At 37.7% G+C, this 26,784-nt stretch overlaps 1 protein-coding gene across 2 annotated transcripts in view; it reads right to left on the bottom strand.

Annotated features, from left to right (window-relative positions):
* Positions 1 to 977: 977 nt before the first annotated feature.
* The window catches only part of TOX3 (TOX high mobility group box family member 3), an 84,043-nt gene continuing 58,236 nt past the window's right edge, over positions 978 to 26,784 (bottom strand). The window contains exons 2-7 of one of the 2 annotated variants that reach the window (XM_077831477.1): positions 26,249 to 26,314; positions 22,048 to 22,302; positions 6,734 to 7,003; positions 5,109 to 5,336; positions 3,989 to 4,069; positions 978 to 1,718 (exon numbers count right to left, since the gene is read on the bottom strand). In XM_077831477.1, the coding sequence (XP_077687603.1) occupies positions 978 to 1,718; positions 3,989 to 4,069; positions 5,109 to 5,336; positions 6,734 to 7,003; positions 22,048 to 22,302; positions 26,249 to 26,314 (1,641 nt within the window). The remainder of the gene's footprint in view (positions 1,719 to 3,988; positions 4,070 to 5,108; positions 5,337 to 6,733; positions 7,004 to 22,047; positions 22,303 to 26,248; positions 26,315 to 26,784) is intronic. The other variant, XM_077831478.1, reaches the window with a different exon arrangement.

Raw genomic sequence — 26,784 nt, 5'->3', positions numbered from 1 at the left:
GTTTACATTAAAGCCTCATTTATGAAAACTTTACAACACATGATATGAAAAACTTACAACTTTTAAAGAAAATATTTACATTGATTATTCAGATGTGGAGCTTCTTTTAAATATTCTACTGGTATTACAGCATATTAAAACATCTTGCATTTTTTAATCTCAGTTTTTGTAACAACAGTTTTATTTAAGTGCATTTCCCTTTTAAAAATACAGTGTATTAAATCTGAAACTCGTCACTTAAACACAGAATATAATATTCACATTTGTTTTGCAACTGGAATTAACATAATAGGGTAACAGTGTCGATATATATTTTGTTACAAAGTATGGTAGGTTTATTTGGAGAAATCAAAGTGAAAGGATGGGTCAACCATTAAAGTTTAGTCGCTTGCATTTGTTTTTCTGAAGACGTGTAGGAAAGAAAAAATGAAGAGCTTTGGCAAAAATCTGTGATTTACATTATTTTCATGACAAAAAATGCCATCAACTACTCACGTCATACAAGTATGATTGTATGAAATCCAATCATCATTTTACAGGTAGTTACAACTGTGCTTTTAAGGGTTTCATGAGTTTAAACTGCCTCGAAGTGCATTACTCACTTTTAGAGAAAGAAAGGTTACCTTATATAACTCTGAAAGGCCATTTTGCAGTCATAACATCCACTTATTTATCAGGCCATTTTATTCACATATTGTAGGTAAAGCTAAAATAAATTAAAAAGGCCATCACATGAAAAGGAGCACAGCTTATTTTTTATTATTTTTTTTTTAACAAAATGATGTATAGTCAGCTAAAAGATGATACACAGCTACATTGTAGTTCTTTATTGCCTATCTAATAGACACTTTAGAGGATCGTTTGATCTGTTATGCATCTCTGCATAACTACCATCAACAATTTACAGTTTTCAGCCAAATATGGTTTACCCCTACCCCCTAGATAAATGCAAAACAAGGTTGCAAGAACATTTATCTTCAGAAAATACTAACCTGTGACAGTACTTGAGTCTGTGTTTGGGACGGTATTTGTGACTGGTGCTGCTGAGATGCTGGCTGAGGGCTCCCAATGGCAGGGATGGGGGAGGTCATCTGGGAGGTTACAGGGGAATGCTGCTGAGGAGAAGGCTGGGACTGGTGTTGCATGTGTTGCATTTGCTGCTGCTGCATTTGCTGGAGCTGGAGCTGTTGCAGCTGCTGTTGCATTTGCTGCTGATTAATTTGCTGGTGAAGATGCTGCTGCTGCTGCTGCAAATGTTGCTGCATGTGGTGCTGAAAATGCTGCTGTTGCATTTGTTGCTGGATCTGCTGATGCATTTGATGCTGATGTAGTTGCTGCTGCTGCATTTGCTGCATCTGCTGCTGCTGTAGTTGTTGCAGCTGGTGCTGCTGGGTTTGCATGGAAGGGCTTACTTGCGATGAAGATGGTGTTGCAACGATATTTGTTCCCATGGAGCTTATCAATGGGGCTGCAATGTTTGCTGGCATGTTTGGTGCAATGGTAACAGAAGCTACAATCTGATTCATTGGCAGTCTCATGGTTAAAGGTTTTGGAGCGATTGCCCTGGGAAGGGATTGTTGGAGAGTCTGAGGAGATGCAGACACCGCTGCATGTTGAGAAAGAGGAGTATTCAGCAGAAGGGAGGATGACAAATTAGTGGACGCCAACGTTTGCTGAACAGACCGTATTGTCTGGGCTTCAGCGGATTCTGCAGCCGCCTGTGTTTAAAAGAGAAATTCAAGAGCTGATATTGGTACAGAGAAGGGCATTATTATCAGGCTCACAAATTATTTGATGTCCCTTTCTGCCCTCATCTACTGTTAACATAAACAGCTTAACATGAAGTAGAAAAGATAATTCATCCTAAGCAGTCTTACAGTTGGGACAGTGGTTCATGTAGCAGATATGAGTCACACCACTTCTTAGAGTTTGCTCAATACAACTGATTTCCTTTATTGAACAGCAGCTTCAATAGATTTATTATCTCATTTCTTATTTCTTCCTTTTTACATTAAATCTGTACAAGATAGAGAGGCCGGCAGGGATCCTGGCTCAGAGTTACCCAGGTCAATTTAAGGGACCACACATTTTTACAGGGACAAAAAGGGGTGCTGTTGATGAGGAGAGAAAATCCAGAAGCTGCCAAGGAGAGTGGGTTTTTTTCTGGAAAATATCAATTAGCAGGGAGAAGAGACCATTAGGGCTCATATTCATTCCATCATGCATTAATACACCGCTCTAGCTGGTACCACAAGCAACTAAAGTTCTGGTTCTGACAGGAAGCTAAATTCTGCTCTCCCTGAACCCTTGCAATCCCGCTCAAGTCAATGGGATTGCATGGTGGAAGACCTGAATTTGGCCCAGCAGCTTTAAGATAAATACCCACAGGGACATCATGGCAAAATACATTGCATACTTGCATGTTTGTTTTCCACAAAACTTTCCTGTGACAGATCTGAATGGAATTACGTGATGACACAGCACTGAAGGGCAAAACCTCTTTAACTGACTTGTAGAATATGGATCTCAACTATTTATTGTCATTAGTGTACCAAGTCTGAGTTCTTTACAGATGATTAAAGTCTGAAGGGATTTCAATGGGAGTTTGGTTCCGAAGCATTTTTGAAAATCCCAGTAAGTACCTACCTGCATCTTTAGGCACCTAAATATATTTAACAATCTGGGCCTGTTATGCTGACCAATATTGTCTCATTGTTTCTATGTAGTCCCCTGTCTGTCTATATCCATCTGTTCTCTTGTCTTATACGTCGATTATAAGCCCTTTAGGATAGGGACCATCTTTTTGTTCTGTATTTGTAAAGCACCTAGTACAATGGGATTCTGGTCCATGACTCGGGCTCCTGGCCACTACAGTAATACAAATAAATAAAAATAAGCAGCCCCACTGTCTTTGAAAGACAATGATACTTTGGCTCCTAAGCAACTTTGGTGCTTTTGAAAAGAGGATTAGGGTAACATTTTCAAAAGCGTCCAAGTGACTTAGTAGCCTCATATTACAAACCCTTGAGATAATAACGAGCCATATCCTGTGGACAATATAACTTCAGATATAGCGCAAAGTCTTCAACTACTGGTGTTGTTTTTATATCTGTAATCTGAATTATTTGAAATGCTTAACACTTTCTCTTGTGCTATTCATATAAATGATCCTGAAAGCTGGTTTTCATCATTTTCTTGTACTGTTTCCTTGTGTTTTATTGTTGGAGTTAGGGATTCTTTTGTAATTAATCCATGAAACATGTAATTACGTCTAGTAATTCTTCCATAGATATTTTAGTTGGACGCATGGATATATCTCTTGCTTATGTTCAAATGTGAAAGAAGTAGAACCAATCTAAGAATGCCAATTAAAAGGCTACTTCTTACATAACAATGCTATAGGCTGACTTTCCTCATATTGCAAGTTGGGTTTTATAATTGTATTTCTTCTGAAATACTCAGTGTGGATCCCTGACAGGTTGTCCATTTGCAGGTACTTTCTAACTTCAAAGCCACAGTGTATCTGTCCTTCAACAGCAAGAAATACACAAGATTCATCACATCTCATCTTCCACCTTGCCCCATATCCAGTATATTCTGTGTCTTCTTAAAAAGTGGGTACTTGGGAAATTCTGCAAATAGCTTTTAAATCTGAGTATTTAAAAGTCAATACATTTCTAATAACCAGATTCTACTTTTACAAACTGTCACTCACCGTAGCACGTATTACTTTACTTTTAAAAATAACCCAGAGACAAGGTGTGTTTGTATAGTTGTTGTCCGATATTTATTACTGTGATTTTAGGACTATGAAAAATTTTTGTGCAAAAACTAAGCACAGAATGTCGTTTGAGCTGTTATGTTTCAGGGCTACATTAAAGGAACTCTGGGATTCTAGATTTATTTTTAATCACATGACAAAATTCACATTTAAATAACCATTGCCAAACTCTACCTTATGTTTGATTGAAGTTACCATCAGGCTTACCTTGGAAACAAGACTAGCTCTATAGGCAGCAAGTGCCTTTAGGTATTCTTTTTTGGCAGCTTCTGTTTTCCTTTTATATATCTGTTAAAGAGACCACAATTAACACCAACTTCAGTTTACACATTTTTCACCATAAAACAGCACTTGCCAGAATAGGGTCATACTTGTATACATGCAAGGAATTAAAGATATGGTCCTGCTTTTCAGTCTATAACCCCCCGCCCCCAACAGACACACATGATTTTTCTTCTCTTAAAATGTTGACAAGTAGCCTTACACTGAAAATCATATTACCTTTCACTGTACACTATCTACTCCTGTAGATGAACTTCAGTTTTCACCTTACTGCCTTCCTGTTTGGATTTTAACCGCAGTATCCTAATGTTTTCCTTATCACTAATCATATTATTGTTCTATGGCTGCTACAAATTGCTATAGTGAATGATCTTAGCTGGTGGTCAGTAAGTATGACATTTTTTTCGGCAAGATGTTGCCTATTATTTTCTCAATTCATGCATAGGAGTTATGTGGCTATGAAGAGGAACACAACCCCTAAGGAAGAACAGCTAATCTCTGAAAACTCATTCTACTGTACTAAGTTTTAAAATGAGCTATGAATAAAATTTCAAACAACTAGGCTGATATAGTGAGGCACACAGGGTTGGCTTCAAAGGTTTGAAACCAACAATCTTTGTAACAAAGGTTCATAAAGAAGATCAAAGGAAATGGAAAATGTGTTTCACCTTCCCTTCTTCTAGTCTAACTTTTGAGTAAAGTAAAAAAGAAAAAAGCTTGACAATATATTATTTAATTATATATAACGGTGTACTGGGATGCCTCACTCAAGCTTTCTCCAAACTGACCTGTAAAGACTGGACTTGATGGCAACAGAGTTATCTAAATGAATTGATAGGCCACCAAAGTTCGATACCACCATAAGACTCCTATAACGACACGCTGTTCTGCGGTCAGCTCCTCAGCAAGTGTAAATCAGCATAGCTCAGTGGAGCAACATTGATACACACTCGCTGACAATCTAGCTCCTGTTATTTACTTAACAGGATTGTCATTTTACTTCTTGTAATATACTATTGCATAACTGCAGTCTGTTCTTTATTACCTGTTTTTGTTCTTCTCCTAAACTGTCCCACATAGATGCTACTATTTTTGAAACCTCTCCAAATGTAGCATTAGGATTCTGCCCTTTAATTGCAGCCTGTGTGTCCCTGAAGAATAGAGCATATGCTGACACTGGCTTTTGTGGTTCATTGGGATCTTTCTTTTTCTTCTTCTTTGGAGTCTTGGGCTTCTTGCCAGAATCTGGAGCAGCTCTTTTTTCTCCAGTAGCCTAAGAAACAGCAACAAAAATCATTGCCTACACAGTATATTCAGATATATGTGTGTATGAAAAATCCTCAGTAGTTCTATTAAACAACAAATGAATAAGATTAATGGACAGGTAACGTTTTAGAATCCTGTTGTGCAACCGTTACTCTTAAGTAGAATTAACTCAGGCATTTAATCCCATTGGCCTTAATGGAACTAAATGGGTGTGTAATAACTATTCAACATGACTAAGGGTTGCAGACTCAGCCCCTTAAGTTTTAGATGGGAAGAGCATGTCCTGGATATAATTTCTATAAAAATTAATACAGGATACATTACATATTTTGTGCATTCTCTATGAAAGAATAGATTTCAGCAACAGAAACTCAAAAATAAGAAGCTTAGGGGCACCTCCTGGTCCCTTGGCTAAGCCTGTTAACCCCTTGGGCCAGGGGTTACAAATACTTTCCTCTGGCTACAGAGCTAGAGTGAACACACACTGCTATACCTCTCTAACTCCACCACTTCCTGTGGGTGGATGGGTGGAGAAGCAGTGAACAGATGGATCCATGTAGTCATCAGTTCCCTGCCAGGGATCCTCCCCAAACCTCACTGAGGCTGGTACACACGAGACTCTCCTGAGGACCCCTCCAAGAGTCACAGAGGGGGCTTCTTACAACATGTCTATGCTCCTTGCATTCTACCCCATTCTGCTGTTCTAGGATACTCTGTGGCAGCAGAGGGATATGGTGAAGAAAGGACTTTCTCCATAATATTACTTTGGTATATGATGACCCTATCCTGCAGGGCTTTCACATGCACAGTTCCCATCGGTTTCATCAGGAGATCTGCATGGGTAATACATGCAACCCTAACCCTAAAATACATTTTAATTGCTAAAGTATTTGTATTAATTTCAGTTGATCCGGCCAGAATAATTCCTTTGCTAACAGGTCTATTTAAATCTCAATGGAAATGAACTACAGGCATACTAAAACTTTCATAAAAAGGGAAAGGTCAACCTTTATTTCTAGAAAAAAGCAAGTATAGTTAAATATAAGATATTAAAGAATGTTAAAATGTCAAAACAGTTATAAGATAGCACAAACTGACTGATCATATCTATAAAATCTGAAATTTGTCACAGAAATAGGCCTATACATACATACGTGCCTAAGGTATCCTCCTAAAATCACTAAAGCGCTATATTATGTACACTTCATAAGCAAATATAGTTTTACTAAGTAAAGAGGTCACCCAGAGCATATGAATATTGCCACAATCATATACTCCACTACTGAAATACTTGTATATTTTACCTGGCCGGCCACACTGCAGTGAAGTCAGCAGTTCTATTGCTACGTATTCAAAACTATATTATATATGGTCATATATATTATAACACATACTATAACTTACTCTGTTTGATTCATCTGCATCCTCTTCATTTATAGAGCTGGATGGGGAAGGAGTTGCTGATTTACTTGCAGGAGGTGAAGGAGAAGTATGTGGCAAGCTAGTGCCTCCTAAATTTAGTCCCAACTGTGCACTTAGCTGAGACTGGTTAATGGTGGTTAACTGACTAGGAGGCATAATTCCTGAACGAGCAGCATCAGTCATATGAACAATCGATCTCATAATCAAAGAATGATCCTGGCGATACTGTGAAATTTGTGAGTGGCTATGATCCTAAAAAGCATGGAAAGAGCAAATATTTAGCAGCGACCATAAAATAATGTTATGGATAGTTTTAACAGTCTTATTTAGTTGACACTGTCAACTTGAAATCTAGTCAGTTTAAAAAATGAGTTAAAAGCAGCTTCAGGTATAACACCTTCCCCAGAGTCCCCCTGCCCATTTTTGTGGCATTACAATCACATTTCCCTATTCTTTAAAATGTTTTCCACCTGTCATTACTGTGCAGTATACCGACCCGAACAACAAGGGGAAAAGACTGACTGACTGTGCAGGGGAAACTTTGAAACTGACTAGACACAAATTGCTGTCTACGCACCAAGTAAACAAAATGAAAAAAACAAACAAATGTACGTTTTCCTCTACTGAATAGCAACTCAGTTATTACATAGCTCTTATCTGTAACCAAAATAGGTTAAAAAATAATTCATACTGAAGTGGAATCTTTAAGTTCTTTTAAGCAAAGAACCTGTTGTGTCTGGAACTTAGACATTGCAGCATGCTAGTGCACAGTTCAAATAATTCAAATCACTGCTAAAAAACCCATTCTGCAGGTAGCCTACAAAAAAGTAAATATACAAAGATAAAAATAAAAACCAAATAACTAAGTACATATGGAATTAACAAGCTACATCCTAATCATCAGCCTTATTTTTCTTGCATATTGTGTCTCTGACACCCACCGTTTATGGGTTTTTTGTCTTTACAGATCAAACTCTTGAGGGCCAGGACTGCTTTCTTATAAATCTGTACAGTACCTAGCCTGTTTATAAATAACAACAGAGACCCTTAATGTAAAACAGACTGGAATCTGTTTATGCATAAATAGGTTTTATTATTTGTAAGTATATAAAGAAGATCAATATTCCATAAAAGAACATTTAAAATTGAAAGAAAAAATGGTAATTTATAGACCACACTTAGTAAATGGAGAGAATAAAAATCTCACAAATTGATTTAGAAATCTGCCTCATCTATATTGTCCAAACAGAGGGAAATGCAAGAAGTAAATTAGATTCTGAAAATTATTTCAGTGGTAATGATCTACAGCATAATTATTTGCTTATAAAGGAATACTTAAAGAAATACTGTAGAACCTCAGCAAACTGCAGATTTGTGAAGTGCTCAATTTACAGTCCATCCCCAACTTCCCTGCTGGATGCTGAGCTTACTTGAAACACTGGCCAGAAGCATCTCAGTAGGACCTGATAAGTGCTGAACTTATCTGACAATCTGGAGCTTATTTAAGTGCCTCAATAAGGCTCAACTCTTTCAGAATTGCCCCCAAAGAATCTGACTAGAGCTGGTCAGGAATTTTCAACAAAGCATTTTTTAAAAATTTTTTAGAAGTCAATTCACCAAAACCAGAAGTGTTTATGAAACAGGTTCACATTCAACAAACCTCCTGACTCCAAAAAACGTGTAAAAAAGTTTCAGAAATGGTCAAAACATTTCATGTCAGCCTTTTTTTTTTTTTTTTTTTTTTTTAAGATTTTGATATTTTGTTCCATTTCACATCAGGAAAAAATTTCAATATCTCAAAAATATACACATTATGGGAAAACCATTTCCTGAAAGCTCCAAGGTATGAAAATCTGGCCCTAAGTGCTGCAGGGGTTGGTAGTGGACGGTGATGTTCATTCAACGTTCTATCCTCCTCATCTGTTGGAATCAAGATTGCCCAGCCCCTCTCACTTCCCCAGAGCACCCAGTCAGTGCCCCTTCTACATTAACACTGAATCTAGGGTTCTCTTGTTTTTGTGCTGATACCCACTGAGGAAGCCTCCTTCAATTTGTAGAGTGGTCTAGCACACAGCTATGGGATCATGGATGTTTCCAGTGCCAGAACGCACCAGGCTGTGGGACAGCCAGGCTATCTGTCACACAAAACACCCAACCATACCAAGAAGTAGTACTTCACTGGAGTCCAACACAGATGCACTAACTCTCCAAATTCAAGGTACAGATCTCTACATGCTGGGATCTCAGAACCTGCCAACAGCTTCCCCAAATTTCCCATGGTCTACGAGCTGCTGCCAGCTGGGCTGCTCACCCCTGCTGGACTTCATTTTTCTTCTTATTTCTCAAATGCTTTTATTATCTCCCACCTCCAAGAAAAGGAACCTAGTTCCTTAGAGATGAATGTGTGTGCCAAAAATGAAGCACTTGATATAGAAATGTTTAAACCATCAGACTGATTAACTGAAATGCCTATTTGCTTCAGGGCACCTTTCTGGGAAATTTACTACCGTTAACTATAGGGTCACTCTGATTTAGAATTATATTGACAGTGGCATCTGGAAGTCGTTCCAAGGTTGTTTTTTTTTAAGGGATATCACTTTCTGTACATTAATTAAGTCCTTTTGCTTTACAGACACTCTTTTACTGCATAAAGAAAAAAAACTGCTGTTAAAACAAAGGTGGAGATAATCAGAATTCGCTTTCTTTGTGGGTCATGCACAAAGCGGTTTCTAGGAAGTATTCTACCTCTAAAAGACTAGTTTTCCTTTGCTTCCTTGCTGTTACACAAAACCATCTTTCACAGTCTTTATACCAAAGCAGCAGAATACGAAGCCATGGGTTACAAATAATTGACTCTAAGTCTTGACATTTTGGTTGAGTCTATGACTTTATTGAAACTAAATGCTCTTGACTTTGCACCGACTCAGAATTTAATTTTATACACAAGCCCATGAATTGTTAACTGTTCCTTCTTTTGACATGTTTGTGTGGGAAAGGGGGAGTTCTCTTTTTTTTCACCTCTTTGTATTTCTTTATTATTTCCTTCCCTGTTTTGCCTCACAAAAATTTAAGTAAAAACACAAATTGGAAAGTTAGTAACATTTCATCACTGGAAATGGCTAACTGGCATCAAATAGAAAGTCTGATATGAAAAAAAATATTTTAAAGGTTAATTTCTGGTTCTTATATTTTGATTTGGTAAAAAAATAGTTTCTATTGTCATGTGACAACCACCAGCAATACATTTGCTGCATTTATACTCAGTTATATTCCTAATATATGTATTTCAATAGCATGATGAATGGAGCGTGAATACAATTATTATTTTGTGGAGAGACGTCATTGTGAATTTCAGTAGAATACTGTACGTAATTGTGCATGCAGCGGAGATTTCAGAAAAGGAAGTGGAAGAGCTGTTTATATTTTTATAATGGTCTGATGTGATAGTATGAAGGAATGGTATATACACAGTCCTAACTTTTTTGGTTCACAGCCTTGGTGAATCCCTTCTGCGCTTGTAAATCAACTTGAGGGCACTATTATCATGTAAAATTCCACCAAGATACCTTAACTGTTTATTTTTTTCCTCAAACATTTTAAGCATGGTGGATTCCTTATCAGTAACACTTCCTATAGAGTCAACAGGATCAGTAACATTTCCTTCATTATCTAGAGAATTATGAGGAACTTTCACATATCAGAAGTATTTAGGGAAAGAATATAATCAGTGTTTGGATCACAGTGTCTATGTGATATTTTAATTCCATTAGTACTTGAAACACTGACAAGTGAAACAGTAAAGCTCACATATTCAGAATGCATCTTTTTGGAATAGTCAAAACAACAGATAATACTATGTACCCATTTCTAGAGCCTTGCACAGATACAAAATTTGTATCTGCATCCGAACGGCAATCTGCAAAGATGATCCGCGGATGAGGATATCCGCAGATTTGCAGGGCTCTACCAATTCGTATTATGAATTTACATGGGATTCGGTGTGGTTTTTTATTTGAAATGTGCACAACTTTCACAATATAACTCAAAACTTAGATCAGGTTTGCCAAAACATTCATCCATCTTTTAAGATGAACTGAATCAAGTTTTGAGTGAACCTTGTCTGATTTATGGTTTTGGGTTGAAATTGGACAATACTCCATGGTTCTGACCTGAAATGAGACAAAATGCAAGAGTCCAGTAGCACCAGGGCTAAATCAGGTTTGAATATCATAAGAATTAGGGGGTGCAAACTTATATGAATTTGAAATCAAAATGGGAAAGGATTTGTATGAACTCGATGCTGACTGAAAACCCCAGGAGCCCAAGTCAGCAGACATGGGCCAGCTGCGTGTGTTTTATTGTAGTGTGGACATACCCGAAGTTTCACATAGCTCTGCTTAATATCCCTCAAGAGCACTAAAGATAAAGTTATGGTGGAGTCCTGTGCAAAAGTACTGTTGTGAGGGAGTCAGCAAACCCTGCCCCTTCCAGAACACCCATGCTCGGGGCAAGTCAATATTTAGCCTAAAATTTTTTACCACCAAAACTCTCCCCTCTCAAATTGTCCGCAAGCAAACGTTAGTGTCCATTATATATGTGTGCATAATTTAACTGTTCGTAGTCCTAGAGTTCTGCACTATTATCTCAGTGTAATGTGATACACAGAAGGCAAAATCAAAGGAACCAAGAGGATCTCCAGACATCAGACTGCTCACTGCTTTGCCAACCTAGTCTAACACTCTTTTCTGCAAGCATCCCTGTTTTTTTTTTTTTAAAAGGATTGTCCTTTTGAACTGTCCATCTCCCTCTTCCCTCCCCAAGTAATGGAGGCAATTACTGCAGTGCACCAGCATAATGTTGCAGACTTCATTATATGATATGCAATGCAGATACAACTGGAACTATATAGCCTTTCCTTCCAACCAAGGACAGTGCTAGATATTGCTCTTGGAACATCAAACTCACAAAACATCCAGCAGAAATTAAAGCGAACAATTTAGTATTCCTCTTGATAGAGCAGAGTGAAATTCACCTGGAGCAAGGGGCTAGCATGAACCTGTACACTGCTTACATCCCATTTAAACCCTATTTTGATGGTAACTTCGGTGTAATGGCATTGCACTAGTCTTCTGCAGACAGGAGAATTTCACCCTACATGAACATTTAATATGATATTTTAAAAATACAATCTGAATTTTAGGCTCAAATCACTAGAAAAATCACTCTTTTAAATATCATGGAGCAATCCTGAAGTCTTGATAACTTCAAAAATACTGTTAAAATCAAGGGGGCCAATCCAGAATAATTTATTTAGGCAACACTTCCACTTAAATTTCAGTGGGAGTCTTGCAGAAAAACAATGTCAGGACAGTCCAATAAACGTTTTGCCTGTATAAAGATACAGGACCAGGATCAAACTCTGAACTTTGTGGGTCAGTTTTTTACAGAAGGATATGGTAAATGTCCCCACAAAAGTATGTATTACAAATCCTACACTTACGTGTGCAAATTACTCTGCGGGTATACCAACTACCCCCTGGAAAGTTGACTTAAAACATTACACATTCTATTATCCTTCAGATTTGTCACTGTCAAGATAACATAAGCCAATGTGATATACCAACTGATAAATTTACTTCAATATAAAAAGCAAAACCATCGCTTGTTCCTATCTGTAAATTACTCAGATTTTGTACGTCAGCATCTCTCTGAAGGAAATCATCAATGTTCTCTCTCCACAACTGCAGTATAGATAAAAGAATCCATTAATCAAATTTGTAGAAGATTTGAATTTGTCCGTCCATCAAAAAAACATACTAACAGGATGCTTTTATCTGTCATAGATTAAATCCTTGTTTTATGAAATACAACACAAAGCTTTGCTCAGTATTGCCACCATTCAAGAAGTATTCATGTTTTCAAATATACAGATTAAATACCAGCCCAACTGTGGTTGCCAGCATCTCCTGTTCCCCAGCCATGACCCTGTCTCACGTCTCTGGAGAGAGGAAAGTTTGCCTAGCCTTGTCCCACAACAACAGGAAAGGATAAATGACCATCTCCATTCACAGGGAATTAAGGCTGCAAGATACATCTAGAAGTTCCTCTGGATAGAGGAGACATGCACAGGTTCTGCTACCTGAAAACACTTAGGCTGTTTTAAATCTTCTGGTCTAAGTGCACTACAAGTCTCAGGTCAAAAAGCCATTCTCCCTTCCACTCATACAGGCACAGTTCATCCCCTGGAGACCCCAGAGATCTCAGCAAGACCACATATCTCCTCATCATTACACGCCTGAAAGGGAGAAAGTTTTGGATATATCTCAGTTCCTTTCTCACACAAAGAGCAAACAAAGGAGCAACTAGTGAATCACCCCTAGATCTAGGTGAGTGTCCTTTTCTGCTGGCTTGATCTCACATATCTCCATGTCACATCTCATTAAGGCACAGAATTTTCTTATATGCCTCCCTTCACAAACAAAACATGGGTTAGGAGGTGTGGCCAGCTCTCCCTACAGTCTGGGAGAGAATGTGTTTTAACTCCCTACTTCTAATCCTATGGTCCGTTCAGTTTTCTCTGATGTTTTTTCAGTCTGGCTTATGAACTGTCTTTCAGGCTCGGGCTGCCCATGGCTGTGGTGGTCCCTCTGGTAGCTCAGCTTCTCCATGTAGGCTTCTGTGTGCTGCACAACGTCTGCCAGCATAGACAGTTGATGTGGGTCCACCCAAGTCCGCAACTCTTGAGCAGACAGCCTAAAACCAATCCGTAATTTCTTCCACTGACTAATACTCAGGCTTGAGACACCAAGTCACCTCATAGGTTAGTTGCTAGGCGAAGGAGTGCAGCCACAACCCTGAGGAAAAGACCTTCCCCCAGAAATGCTGCTGGTACTTCTCCTCAAAGATCCTAACCCAGTCTAGGATGGCAGCCAGGGACAATGAAGGTAGTCAGTGGCAGCGTTCTTACCAAAGGCCAGAAAAGAACTTGGAAAGGAGCAAAATGGACAGCCCAAGACTACTCCCAGGCAACAGCAGTGTCCATCTGCTCAAAGGTGACCAGGCACTGTCATCATTCAGTCCCATCTTGAACAGAGAAAGGATGATGGGTATTAGAACATAAGAAGGGCCATACTTGGTCAGACCAAAGGTCCATCCAGCCCAGTATCCTGTCTGTCGACAGTGGCCAATGCCAGGTGCCCCAGAGGGAGTGAACCTAACAGGTAATGATCAAGTGATCTCTCTCCTGTCATCCATCTCCACCCTCTGACAAACAGAGGCTAGGGACACCATTCCTTACCCATCCTGGCTAACTGCCATGAATATTGATAGCCTAAATGGTGTCTTCTGGAACATTTGCTCCTGGAATTGCTGCTGTTGGAGTTGGACTGCAGACTGGGCTTGCTACTACTATTCTTAGAACTATCTTGGTTGTTCTTGTCAGTCTGCAGCCTGGGTCTGCTGTGGCATATCATCTAAGTCAGGACTTCCTCCAGTTTTCTTCTTTTATACCACTTTTGCACAGAGATTTAAAAAAAAAACAAAACCGTAAACCATGTGTGATAGTTGCCTTTTCCAACTACATTTCAAAAGCAATCCATACATGGTGTGGATCTCACTTCTGTCTTGGAGCTTGGTTCTGTTAACACAGAAATTAACAAGATAACAAATTCCGCTCACTCCTTCACTCCACAGAACTCATTGGACACTTGGCTGCTCCTAGACTGAAAACTCTTCTATATATTCCTGTAGTGCCTATCACAATATTGTCTCAGCCTGGTTGGCTGAAAGACAGTCCTGCTATATTCATTAATTTTTCTTCCTCAGTGCTCAACCACAGCCTAGATCCTTCCTCTCTCTTTCTAGAAAGCCCCTCACATATCTGGAAGGGGTAATAAGTCGTCACCTGCACCAGTGACTCAGCAAAACCCCTTCATATTTACTAGAAGCAACATCACCAGCTCACTGGATGGGTGTCTCAGGCAAATGCTGCCAATCTGTATCATATTACTGCTACTGAACTTAATCTAAGGTTTCTATGATATGGTACGAGTCCATTTTGACTAATGGACCAATAATGGGGATTCTCATTTCAGTATACTCAGTTTCCATTTTGCTCTGAGTTACATCATTTTTTGAAAGAGCATTTGGGGTTTTTGTTTGTTTGTACTGTAACAAGTTCACTAGCACCTGGATTTGTTAAATTTGTATCAAGAAGAGAGAAGGAGGAAACACGTCTTATAGCAAAGTGACTTTTGTCTGCACTGAAACATACAAAATTAAAATGGCATTGAGGGCATAATAAACTAGAGTCTGCAAAGACCAGTTAGATGTTTTAGTCCATCATCAAGATAGGGAAGGACTGTATTTGCTTTAGTGTTGTGTCAAACTGCAGTGGCTGTAGCCGGGATTGTTACTGTAAATTGAGTGGGCTATATATACTGTTTATTTCCACCTCTAGAAATCCCAAAAGTTGTTCAACTAAGCATTGAACTCAAATTTGCAGGTATAAAACCAACTGTCACAATTCCAATGCACACTGGTATTGCAAAGCCTTAACTGAGAATTAAGGGACTATTCCTCCAAGGTGCTAAGCATCTTTTGAAGGGCGCTAAATACACACAACTCTCTCTGACTTCAATGAAAGCCAAATGCATGCAGCTTCTTGCAGGATTGGTCCCTAAGAGTACCCTTTCGTTTTAGTTACACTTAGTCAACAGCAATTATTTATTTTGAGATCATGTCTGTGGGTATCTTATTTCTTGAAAGGGGTGACTATAAAAACTACTATTCCTAAAGTACAACTCAAATATAAAACAGACTAATACTTCTGATCTTAATCTGAACTTTAGTGGCCCATAGTTTCTTGAGAAAAAAATCAAATCACGGAAAGTAAAAGATCTCTTCTGGTGAGAATGGCCACTGTTCTTATAAATGAATAATTATCACCTTCCAGAATTAGTTGTATTTTTTCCTATTAAGGATGGCAATAAACATGTTCATAACAATAACAAGAGCTTGTTTTAATAGAACGTTCCAGGCATTAAACACATTAATGACCCATGAAATAACTGTTTTATCTATAACACATTAAACATAGCTATAACTCTGTATTAATTGAAAACCTACTCCTTTCTCTCAAAATATAAAATTATAAACCAAATATTTTAAAAAAGATTACATGGAAGTTTCTTTGTAAATGAAAATTAAAGATATAAATTAGAGGTATGCAGTCATGTGTGATGAAGTAATTGCCTGAAATGAAGACTTTTTTACCATTTAAACTAGTTTTTTTTTAGCTTTAATTTTTGCCATTTTGTGTTAATCTAGTCACTGAAAAGCTAAATTAGCAATTTGGGATTGAATACAGTAAGATTCAATTCTTTAAGTAAAAAGCACCACTATTTTGAGATGTTTATAACATTTCCTTCTTTGGTTTGCGTATTTACTACCCTCTAACAGGATAAAAATTGCAACTAAATTCTTTAAGGCCATGACATCGGTTCACTGTTTATTTAAAAGTCTCTTCTTATTATCTCAGTTATAGCCACCATCATTTTTTGATTTTTGACCTCAAGCCGACATTTAAATTGTAACATAATTAAAGATGAGTTTATTCCAAAATGAATTAAGTGTATCTGGGCAGGATCCTAAATGTAATCAGGGTATTGTCACAATCAAAAAACTCAAATAGGATCAAATCCTCACCAAACAGAAAACACAATTTCTCCAACAGTAAGTAAAATATATGGAGCAATATATGTAAAATTATCAGTTTGTTTTTGTAAAATCTATACTTTTTTGGATAAAAGGGAAAAAAATACAACTGAAAAGAGAAAATTACTTTACTGTCTGTTTCTTAGATATCAGAAAGAGAATTTCAAAATTCATCAAAGCTAACCTTCTGTTATGTACAACAGGCTAAGCTGAAAAGAATGTTAACAAGTTCAATTTTCATTCAATCAGCACTACTGCTCTCTGAAATGTTTCAATGCAGGAAAGAAATAAAAATAATCTATATGGTAATTATGAGGATGAATCCCCAGTAACTTTCAGCTACATGAAAGGTCAGTTCTATTCAAGATATTTTATCAGTCCCCTGCACATACTCCTGTCCTGTCATTTTAAATCTGAACAGCATTTTATTTTCCCATTTACAGCTACCTGCAGAATTAAGTACTTAAGCCAAATAAGAAAAAAAAAGAAAGAAAGAAAGAAAGAAAGAAAGAAATGTTGAACGCTGGCAAAGGCTATAATAGCATGGAGATAAATCGTTCAGCTGCTCTCTCTCAAGCCTCTGGGGCTGCAGATTTTTCTTCTCCTGGTGCACTGTGGGTATTCAAAACTTGTTCAACATGATTTCATTTCATTTCAGGCACTGCCTGAGAAAACTAAATTACAGAATCAATCATACAGAAGGTCAGAGTGAGACTTCATTACAAGTATTGCATGCTTGCATGAATATCTTTCATTTATGACTGACCCAATATGTCACAATAGCTGTCTAGTAAAAATAATCCACTTTCTGAAATTGATGTACTACTGATGTCAATGCTACTCAGCAGGCTGGGCAGATTATAGAGAGGTGTTAAAAAAAGGGAACCCTCAGGAGCACAAGTTGTAGTTTTATAGAATTGCCATCTTTTGTAGATTAAAATAATTTTTCAGACGATCATCTAAACAGACAACAGAGCCTCAGTGTAAAATGTTTTTGCCAGAATATTGCTACTGATTTCTACTTATTTTGAGTTAGATATTTATAAGTATAGTATCTGCATCATGTAAATCAAGGGTTTCTTTGAAGTCAAAAAAGCATCAACATTCCATTTTTCATTAATACATTTTTGAATACTAGGATTTTATTTGCATATTATTAAAATGTAAATGTTAATCATACTGCACTCCTTTTATCTCCCCTTTTTTGTTGCTGTTGCCTGTTTTTAAATGTAATAGCATGCATTTAAGTAAGATAAATGTATTGTGCTTGTTGCCAATAATAATGAAGCTAATCAGCAGTGTGACAAATTGTCACTCTTTTCTAAAGCAAAACCAATGTGGCAGGGTAGGAAATCAGTCCCAATACATCATAAACTATCTTCTTCTTAATAGCATGACCAATTGTTAATCCATCAATACAATCTTTTAATAACTATTCTGGTAATAAACATCTTGCTTGCACTTTGCATGAACTGAAGAATATAAGTCATAATAAATCAACAATATAATGTAAAGTATTATTTATTATTTTTCTGGTCCTCCTATGGGGAGTATCTGAGGAGCTTGAAGAAGTATTATGATGTAGCTAGCCAACTCTGTACCCTCAGGGAGACATAGGAGAACCTTGACATAACCTATTTTTAACTATGCCTCCAGCGATTCTGCATTCAAGTTTATAGGTGAACATGTCAGGTAGTACATAGAACAAAGCCAAAGACACACTGTATTAATCATAATTCTGTCCAAACATTTTATTTTTTTCAACATTTCTGATTTAAAATCTCATGACATTTCTTCAAGGTGAAATTCTACTGGACTTTGCAACAAGGTAAGGCTATATCAAGCTAAAATAACTATCACTTACAGTAAGCTCTCTAATAATTCAGAAAATGACCAATGAACTTGATGTGGTTCATCTCAAATTATTTTAACCGTTCATATTCAGCAAAGGAAACTACTGCTTGTTTTTCAGTATCTGTAAACTATCTCCTTTTGTAATTAGCCATAAACAATTAAGCATTAAAATAAGACTACCCAAAATCACTGCATAAGAGCATTGTTCTGTAAGTGTATATGAATATCATAATTATTTTATGGCCCCATCTTTAGTTCTTTCAGATATAGTAAATTCAATTGACCACGAAATGAAATTTCATAGTCAAAATGCCTCCTTTACATTTTTTTATTGCTGTAATAAAGTTTTTATAGCTCCCAGGCAAGGTAATTCATGAAATGTCTAATTTAAAGATGAATTCTAATATTATTAATAAATATTTACCAGTTGAATAAAGTGCCCATTTTCAATATAAAATATGATATACTGTTTTCATTATCTATTTTCAGAATGAAGATGATCCACTGGGAATGTATCTGAATAGTAGATAGAGATAAAGGAGTTTTGGGAAACCTGCACGATGACCCTTTTTTATTTTTTAAAGACCCTTAAGCTATCCAGTGTTTGTGGGCAGGGGAAGAGTTTGATTTAAGAAGAAAGGCGAGGAAAAAATGTCATCACTTAAAAACGTAGGCTGCCTCTCCCACAGTAAAACCCAGAGGGAACAGTCCTGGGGAGGAAATCAAGACACGAATCCCCCTGCAAAGTTCCTCCCTGGTCTTGGGCCACGGGACCTACCCGCACCGCTTCATCAGCTACCTAGTAAGGCAGCTCCATTAGAGCTGTGCTAACAGGGAATCCCACAGCTACAGCTTCCCCAGCACCACCTGAATTGCGGGGGGTGGGGTTTGGGTTAACGGTCTCCTCAGAAAATCTCAGAGGGGCTGGTGGGAGGATGAGGTGTGTGCTTGCCGAGGCCGCCTCCTGGCCCACCAGGAACTAGTCCTGCACCAATGAATCAATGGGAGCTATGGTGTCAAATTCAATGGGCACACAATCTAGCCCCCAGTGTCTACTCCTTCCCCCAGAGTGGGCCCTGGAAAAGGAAGGACGTGATTCTGCAGAAGCGTAGCTAACCTAGTGGAGGTGGGAGGGTCAGTGGAGAAGAAGTGATCCAAATCAGAGGGTCTCTTCCATAAGCAGATCTGAAGGGGACCATCCAACACCATTATTTGTGGGGAATCACAAAATATGAAAAATGCAAAATTAAAAGCCATATCCTGGTCACTTTGTTCACACAATCCAACTGGTAACACTAAGGAGAAGTATGCAGGATGTGGTCAAAAACATTCTATTATTTGTGCCTGAACTGGTTGTGGTGTGTGAACTGTATACCCATACAAATCACAACAGTTCACGATTCCCTACTTCTTTGGCACATAATTCCCTACTTCTACTCCAAAGCCTGAGACTTTAATAAACTTTTTTCCTCTGGTTTAATCACTCCGTGTGCTCAATACATACACAAATCCCAGGCAGGATGAGATCAGAGTAGAGGGATCGTATTCTGAAAGTTATGACTCCTGGCCATGGAATTATTTTGACTTTCTGCCTGCTCAGCAGTGAGATTCTTTTATTTATTTATTTTTAGTGTTAGCTATTTATCATGACCTTAATGGGAACATTCAAGTTTGCAATGAAGCCAGCAAGCTGTAATGGGCTTTCAGCTAGAATGGAGAAATCCAAAGAAACATTTGCTGCACATGTATTTGTAATTTTTTAAATTACTGCATCTTGGTAGAAATCTAATCTTTCCATGCTTTTACCTTATCTGGAGTGTTTCATTTAAAAAAATAAGACCATGTGTATAAAACTGTAAACTGACAATGTGACTTGCTTTCTTCTAGACCACTAGTAAACTTGCATTTTAATTTCACCACGCTAAGAAGAAGCTCCTAGAAAACTGCCAATCTGAATAACTATTAGTTGTATAACATATCTGTCTACCTGTACATATAGGCATTCTTTATTATGAAATACAGAGACTAATTCAAACTGTAGCCAAGGAGTTTAAAATGCTAAGTACAGTAAATTTACCACTGAGATTGGAAATGACTGTGGATCTGATAGCCTCACCCCAAAAACACTCAAAAAATGGGACCTGTAGGAGAAAAAACTAGGTTCCCTTTTGTAGAGTTCCCAGCAGATCAAGAAGTGAGATTTGAATCTCTGCACACTGGAATGAGCAAACACTGTGGGCAGTAAAATACATGGACCCTGCAAGATACATGCAGATCTACTTGACATCATGGCAGTCTGTCTGAGGAACTGTGTCTTCCGAAAGTTCCCCCCACAACTTTCCCAGCCATATGGTCAGAGTCATCCTGGCCAGAGACTCCTCAACCCACTGCCATCCCAACAGACTTCCCACTAAAGTGGGAGTTGCACAGCATGAAAAGGCTCTGTAGAAAAGTTAATATATCTCAAGGTTTTACTAAATTTTTAGTAGATTCTGATTGTTGGGGTTAAAGGTGTACCTATCATGCTGGCCGAACCCTTCCCCACAGTCAGATCTCTACCTTGCACCCCATGCCAGGCTTTCCAGAGGACAAGGGCATAGATGATGCCTTGCCTCAGCCTACCACCACTCCCAGGGGCATGGACAAGCAGAGAGCCCCTGTTTGCGAGGATCCTCAAAGGACAATCTTATCCTGTATTTCCAAGCATAATCAAAATACTGAAAACAAACAAGTTATTAATTTAAAAAGATGAAATGCAGGGTTCTTAGAATAACTCCATGGAATTATACATACATAGTACAGTAAAATATTTCCTTTACTGTCGATAGATTGGTTCAAAAAGGAAAGGAAAGGAAAGGAAAGGAAATGAAGAAACTTTCTCTGTATTATGCTAGCAAACCATCCCTGGTACTGTCAAGGCAGTCCCTTACCTTCCACTCAAAATACAGCCAAATAATTCCTTTGTAACTAACTTACCTAAGACAGGAGGAAGTTTTACAGGGGAAGAGCAGTTCCTTCAATTCTATAGAACAAATTCTGCCCTCAAAAGTGTGGATATAGCTCTCATGAACTTCCTCAGCAGTCCTGAGTGCATGCAGTGGTAGAATCTGGCCTATGGACATGGGTTTCTAAATCCAGTCCCAGAATGCAAATTCTTACGTTAACAGTATTACCAGGCTGGTTCCTTTATTGTAAAATAGAGAAATCCATTCATATGCAGCTCAACAATACATGGTTTATTAACAACATAGCCCACATTCCTGAATCTACCAACAGTTACCCTTAAACATTTTCCAGTTGCCATAGAGAAGCAAATACACCGAACCCTTGCTAAAATGCGGGGTTCGGGATCCAGGTGCGGTACCGCGTTAACAGGGGGACCACGTTACCATGGATCCCAATTTAAATATTTAAATTTGGGAGCCATCGCCACAACCGCACTATATGTGCATCCGCGCTCTAGCGATGCGCGCTCTAGCGAGGGTCCGCTGTAATGCTATTCCATTAGTTGTAGTACTCCCTATCATATGTAAAGTGCTGCAGATACGCAGGTAATATTATCTATTTAATACTGGCGAATGTTTAAGGGTGACTACCGTTCCACTAGATCAGACGGATATTTTGAGAGGTCAATAAAAATAGGTATTTTTATATATTAAAAAAATCTGCATTTCTATGTTTTGACAGGTGCTATTAATTAACTGAAAGATACAAAGGACCATGCCTACCATATGCAATCCATTGCTATGGATTATACCATCTTGCTCCACAAGATTTCGTGATATTGTAATAGAAGGGAGATCCAAGCTCTGTGGAGGAAACTGGGGTGTAAATTCATTTCCTTGTCCAGGCAGCTGGTCGCTTAGACCCTGAAAGGGCAACAGTATATCTGCCATTCCCAGCGTGGGGTCTGACTCAGGAGGGGGCGTAATTGGTGGGATCTCAAACTCTTCATCTCCGAGGCTTGGAGTATGGAATGTCTGCTAAAGAAAAGAAAAGCAAACACATTAGAGTGCACCATTCTAAATATTCATTTTTGGATTTGCAAACCAAACGAATTCTGTATTATTTAGCTCTCAAATGAAAACTCTGTAAATAACAAATTTTATAAGTTTCATATACATAGGGCTTTGTGGATAAGTCTGATTAAAGATTTAAGTCTCATTATCATATGGATTTAATGGAGTATCAGCATTAACAGTTTTTAATGCGTACTTAATTAGCAACATCTGTCTTTGTTGTTAGACTGAACATCAGCCACACTGGATTTGGGCTGTATAACAAATTGCCACTTTATTTATATGTTTTTGAAATAGCATCAACAGCTTACATTATTCTTATGCTTCATAAAATACTGACAATTTTGCAGCACATACACTCCATTAATCCAGTACTGAACATGGCACATCTTTTGTTTCCTTTTTACAACTAACAAACATGAAATATTATAATTCAGTTTTTGATTTCTTTTCTACTCCACCTATGAAGTACAATGGACTCCTTTACATAAGGGTTATTATTTGGACCACAGAAATGTATACAATAGCAATAGTGAGTATAGTAGCTTCCAGTGTTTTCTGAAGCAAGCCAGCATGTTTGAACAGTGGGTTTTTTTATTAAGTAAACACCTGTTAAGATGCCTGGAGCAGAATATATACTGCCAGTTATTGTCAGGGTTTGTATGTGTATGTTTGTGTGTGTGTCTAAGATAATCTTTATTCAACTACAGTCTGGATCTGGCCTCTACATTGATGACTTTTATTTGAAAAAAAAAAAAAATGAACTAAGCTTATTCAGATTTCTTTCTTGTGAGCTAAATGAATTTCTGTATATTACTTCGGGTCCACTGCTTCTTAATAATAGAAATCTAATACTTGAAATTAGGCCATTTCACATATACCCAAATCAGGACTATCTCAATCAAACTCAGCAGTTGGCAAGCCTAAAATAGGCACTCTGTCTTGTTTTGGACGTGCAGCACTGCCCTGGGATTTATTTGTTTGTATTAGTTCAAAATTCTAGTTGAGAGGGACAAAAATTGTTTCATGTATTATTTATATTGTTTGAAAGAGTGTCTTAATTCCCGTTAATTTTAAAATGATATGTTCAGTGAAAGATCTCATTAAGTGCTGTAAATTGTCATCCTTCAGACTGTTAATGATGATATAAATTAATAACCGCTTGAGAGAAGATGGAAACTGAAAACACAAGTAAAACCTTTGCTTGCATACAGAACCTGTCAGCTGTCATTATTGGTCTCTCACCAGAAATGATGAGGTCCCAGACTGCTACAGTCTGCAGGAGCATAGTGAGAGAGTCTGCTGAGACTCTAGCAGTCTCGCTTGATGCAGAATATCGCAACTTAATTCCAGATTTGAAAGCTGGTCCTGAATTAGGGAGACATTTGACTTTCATTGCCATGTTACAAAAGGCATACATTTTCTTAGTGTGGAGCGCTGAGTTCACAAACACAAAGGATGGATTGGCCATGAGAAGTGGTTGGCTAATGAACATAACCCTATGGCTGCATTTGCAGTTATTTTGGCACTAATGTGGTCTAGTAACAGATGCAACTGTAATTTGTGACTCATTTGCTACCCCATTACTGCTTAATGAAATCTAACATATCACATTAACAATACGGATAAACACTCATTCTTGATATGTGGCATTTGGCTGTTTTCATTACCACTGTAATTAACACTTGAAATATTATTTCAATAAATATTTAAGGTGCTTTAAAAATGGGTCATGGTAATCATCATGACACAGAGACAGAAAACAAAGCAGAAGTGAGGATTCTAAATGTGAAGGTGTTCTAGTGCTTACACTGTTCTCTCTGTAGGGCATTATTTACGGGAATAAAATGGTTTTCTAGCACGGCGGTGTCCATATGCAAAATCCTAATGAATAAGCTGCGCTCATTTAAATGTAAAAACTGAATAACCAAACACACACTGAATGCAGTAATTGCCAAGTTAGGCTCACACTATAATGCAAATATTAACACTTAATCATATTCTTATTCTTTCTCTAAACCAGTGAAATCAGTATCATTAGACTAGCTCTGAAACTCTGTTTTAAGTGTCATATTTATGAGGTAGTAGTAATTATGAGAATGGGATTTTGTTTCCTCATCTAAAGGGATAAATTCATTACAACTGTATAAATATATAATGCAACATTTGTATAATTTACAAGTACAGAGAGAATCATGAGTAAACTGAGGAGTACTTACATAAAACTAATTCTCACAATATAATAGCTTGAAATAAGTATACATTAAAAATATCTCTAAATGATCCAAGAATGAGGATAAAATAGATGTAATCTAAAAGAAAAAAAAAGTATTGTAGTGATGTAGTCTTAATCCAAATCACTGGGCTATTCAGATTGTAAAAAGAGGTATGTGATTTGATATTGCAGAAAGATGCTGTTATAACCAAGATAATATAACATTTCTGGGGGTTATCTTACCAAATCGTATTTTTTAAGTTATTAACTTTTCAAATATTTATTTCTTATATTTTTTTTTAAGAAGTGTGTGCATGGTTAAATGCCATCTGTACTGAAATGTTCAAAACATTTGTTCCTTTTGATAAAAATGCAAATCTGGAGAACTGTTGTATCAACATATAACAGCCAATGTCTGACACGGTGAATTATCACAGCTGGAATTAAATTGTCTCTGAACAGCTGCTGGCAGCAGAGCTTTCATCAATGTTTGATTCAAATGTAGGAAAAAAATTCTACAGAATGAAACATCATGTTGTCATTACAGATGGGGTTTGTGTTCATTATCACAAACAACCCTGGAGCCAGTGCCAAACAATATTCCCTTACCTAAGCAGTGTTGTTGGATAAAAAGAGATGGTGGCCATTGTAAAAATGATTCATTAAATACTACTCTTAATTTGAACCTTCAACTTTATTGTAACACCTTCTTTGCCACTGAGTTCCATACCACTTTCTGTTTGGCTCTAACGAGCACAGTCATGACAGAATTGTCACCTTCAATGAATAAGGTCAAGGCTGCTCAATTTTTCTAACCTTTCCTTACCCTTGGGAGATTTATGATGTACACCTTATGTACATATTAAATATTACTTACTACCAGTTTCTGCCTCTGTCTCCATATTCCTACATTACACATGCATGCCCATAGGTTTTTAGGCAATACATCTTGCCCTTTTTATCTTTCCACCCTCATTGGAACAATAGCTGTTATTTTCCAGCTATGCCCAAAAGGCAGCTCCATCTAGAGCTGATGTCAATACTACTGCAATGATAGTTTAAAAACAAGTGGTTGACAGAAGATTGTGGTCTAAAAACAACTGCAAAAACATGGTGGTTGGTGCACACAGGCCTTCACTAGCCCCACTCCTACAAGCTAGCAGCCAAACGTATCACCTCAATGATCTGTCAGCCTCCATCAATTCAGACCCAAGGCTTGTTCCCAAGCCCATGTCTAAAACTTGGCTGAAAGTCTGTTCCTCGTTCCCACAACACAAACACTGCAGCCAACTAAGTTGTTTTGTTTTCTAACTTATGTGAGTGTTAAGAACCCAAATTAAAATGTTTGTATCTATGACTGAAATTAGCATATTAGCTACTAATGACTTCTACTAGGCTTGCTTTCAAAATCTACACCTACTGTGCCTTTTATTTGTTTCCTTCTGTTTATAATTTTTTTCATACACAAAGCAGATTTGTTTCTATTGACATGCTATGTAAGTAACAGCCTTATGGACAGCTAAATTGAGTAGTAATGGAGAGCTGTCAGGTTATTTTCTTTCTCATTAAAGTCTTTATTTTGTGCTCCATAAAACACATACAAATTCAGCACTTCACTCTTCATCTGTTGAAAGTCTGTTAAATTATCAAAGCAAACAGCGGAATATGAACACAGATAAAAAGAAAAACATCTACCTCATTTGCAGTAAGAAATGCATTATTTGCCTCCGTCATGTTCATGTAGTTGTTATTGTTTCCAAACTGAAAGAAAAATAGATATTTGGCTTTTAATATATGCCATGATAAACCTTTATGACTATACAGTCAAAATATATTCTTTATCCCATCAACTACCGAGAAAAGAACTCCTTCTGAAAAAAAGATAAGATGTAAATCTGCACAAGCTCTTTTGGAGCTGCTATAGTCACAACCAAGCTGGAGATTTTGATTATTATATTGCTGCTTGAATTAGCATGGATCATTTGTGTCCCCCAGTTCTGCACAGAAAGGGTCCACTCTGTGCCTGGAATCTGCCCCTTCTCATGAGGAAGGTGGGGTCAGCTGACTCTGCAGCACAATCACCTCTATCAACCAAGCATGTCACGGGTCCATTCTCAGAAATAGATAATTCATCCCCAGGCTCTATTATGTTTCTGCAAAGGCCTACCCATCACCCAGGAGGTCCTGAGGGGAACCAATGCCAGGGGAGTCCCCAGTAGCAGGGTTTCAAT

Source organism: Eretmochelys imbricata, chromosome 12 (genome assembly GCF_965152235.1).
Source record: "Eretmochelys imbricata isolate rEreImb1 chromosome 12, rEreImb1.hap1, whole genome shotgun sequence".
Classification (NCBI taxonomy): domain Eukaryota; kingdom Metazoa; phylum Chordata; order Testudines; family Cheloniidae; genus Eretmochelys; species Eretmochelys imbricata.
This window is presented reverse-complemented; position numbering and strand designations above follow the sequence as displayed.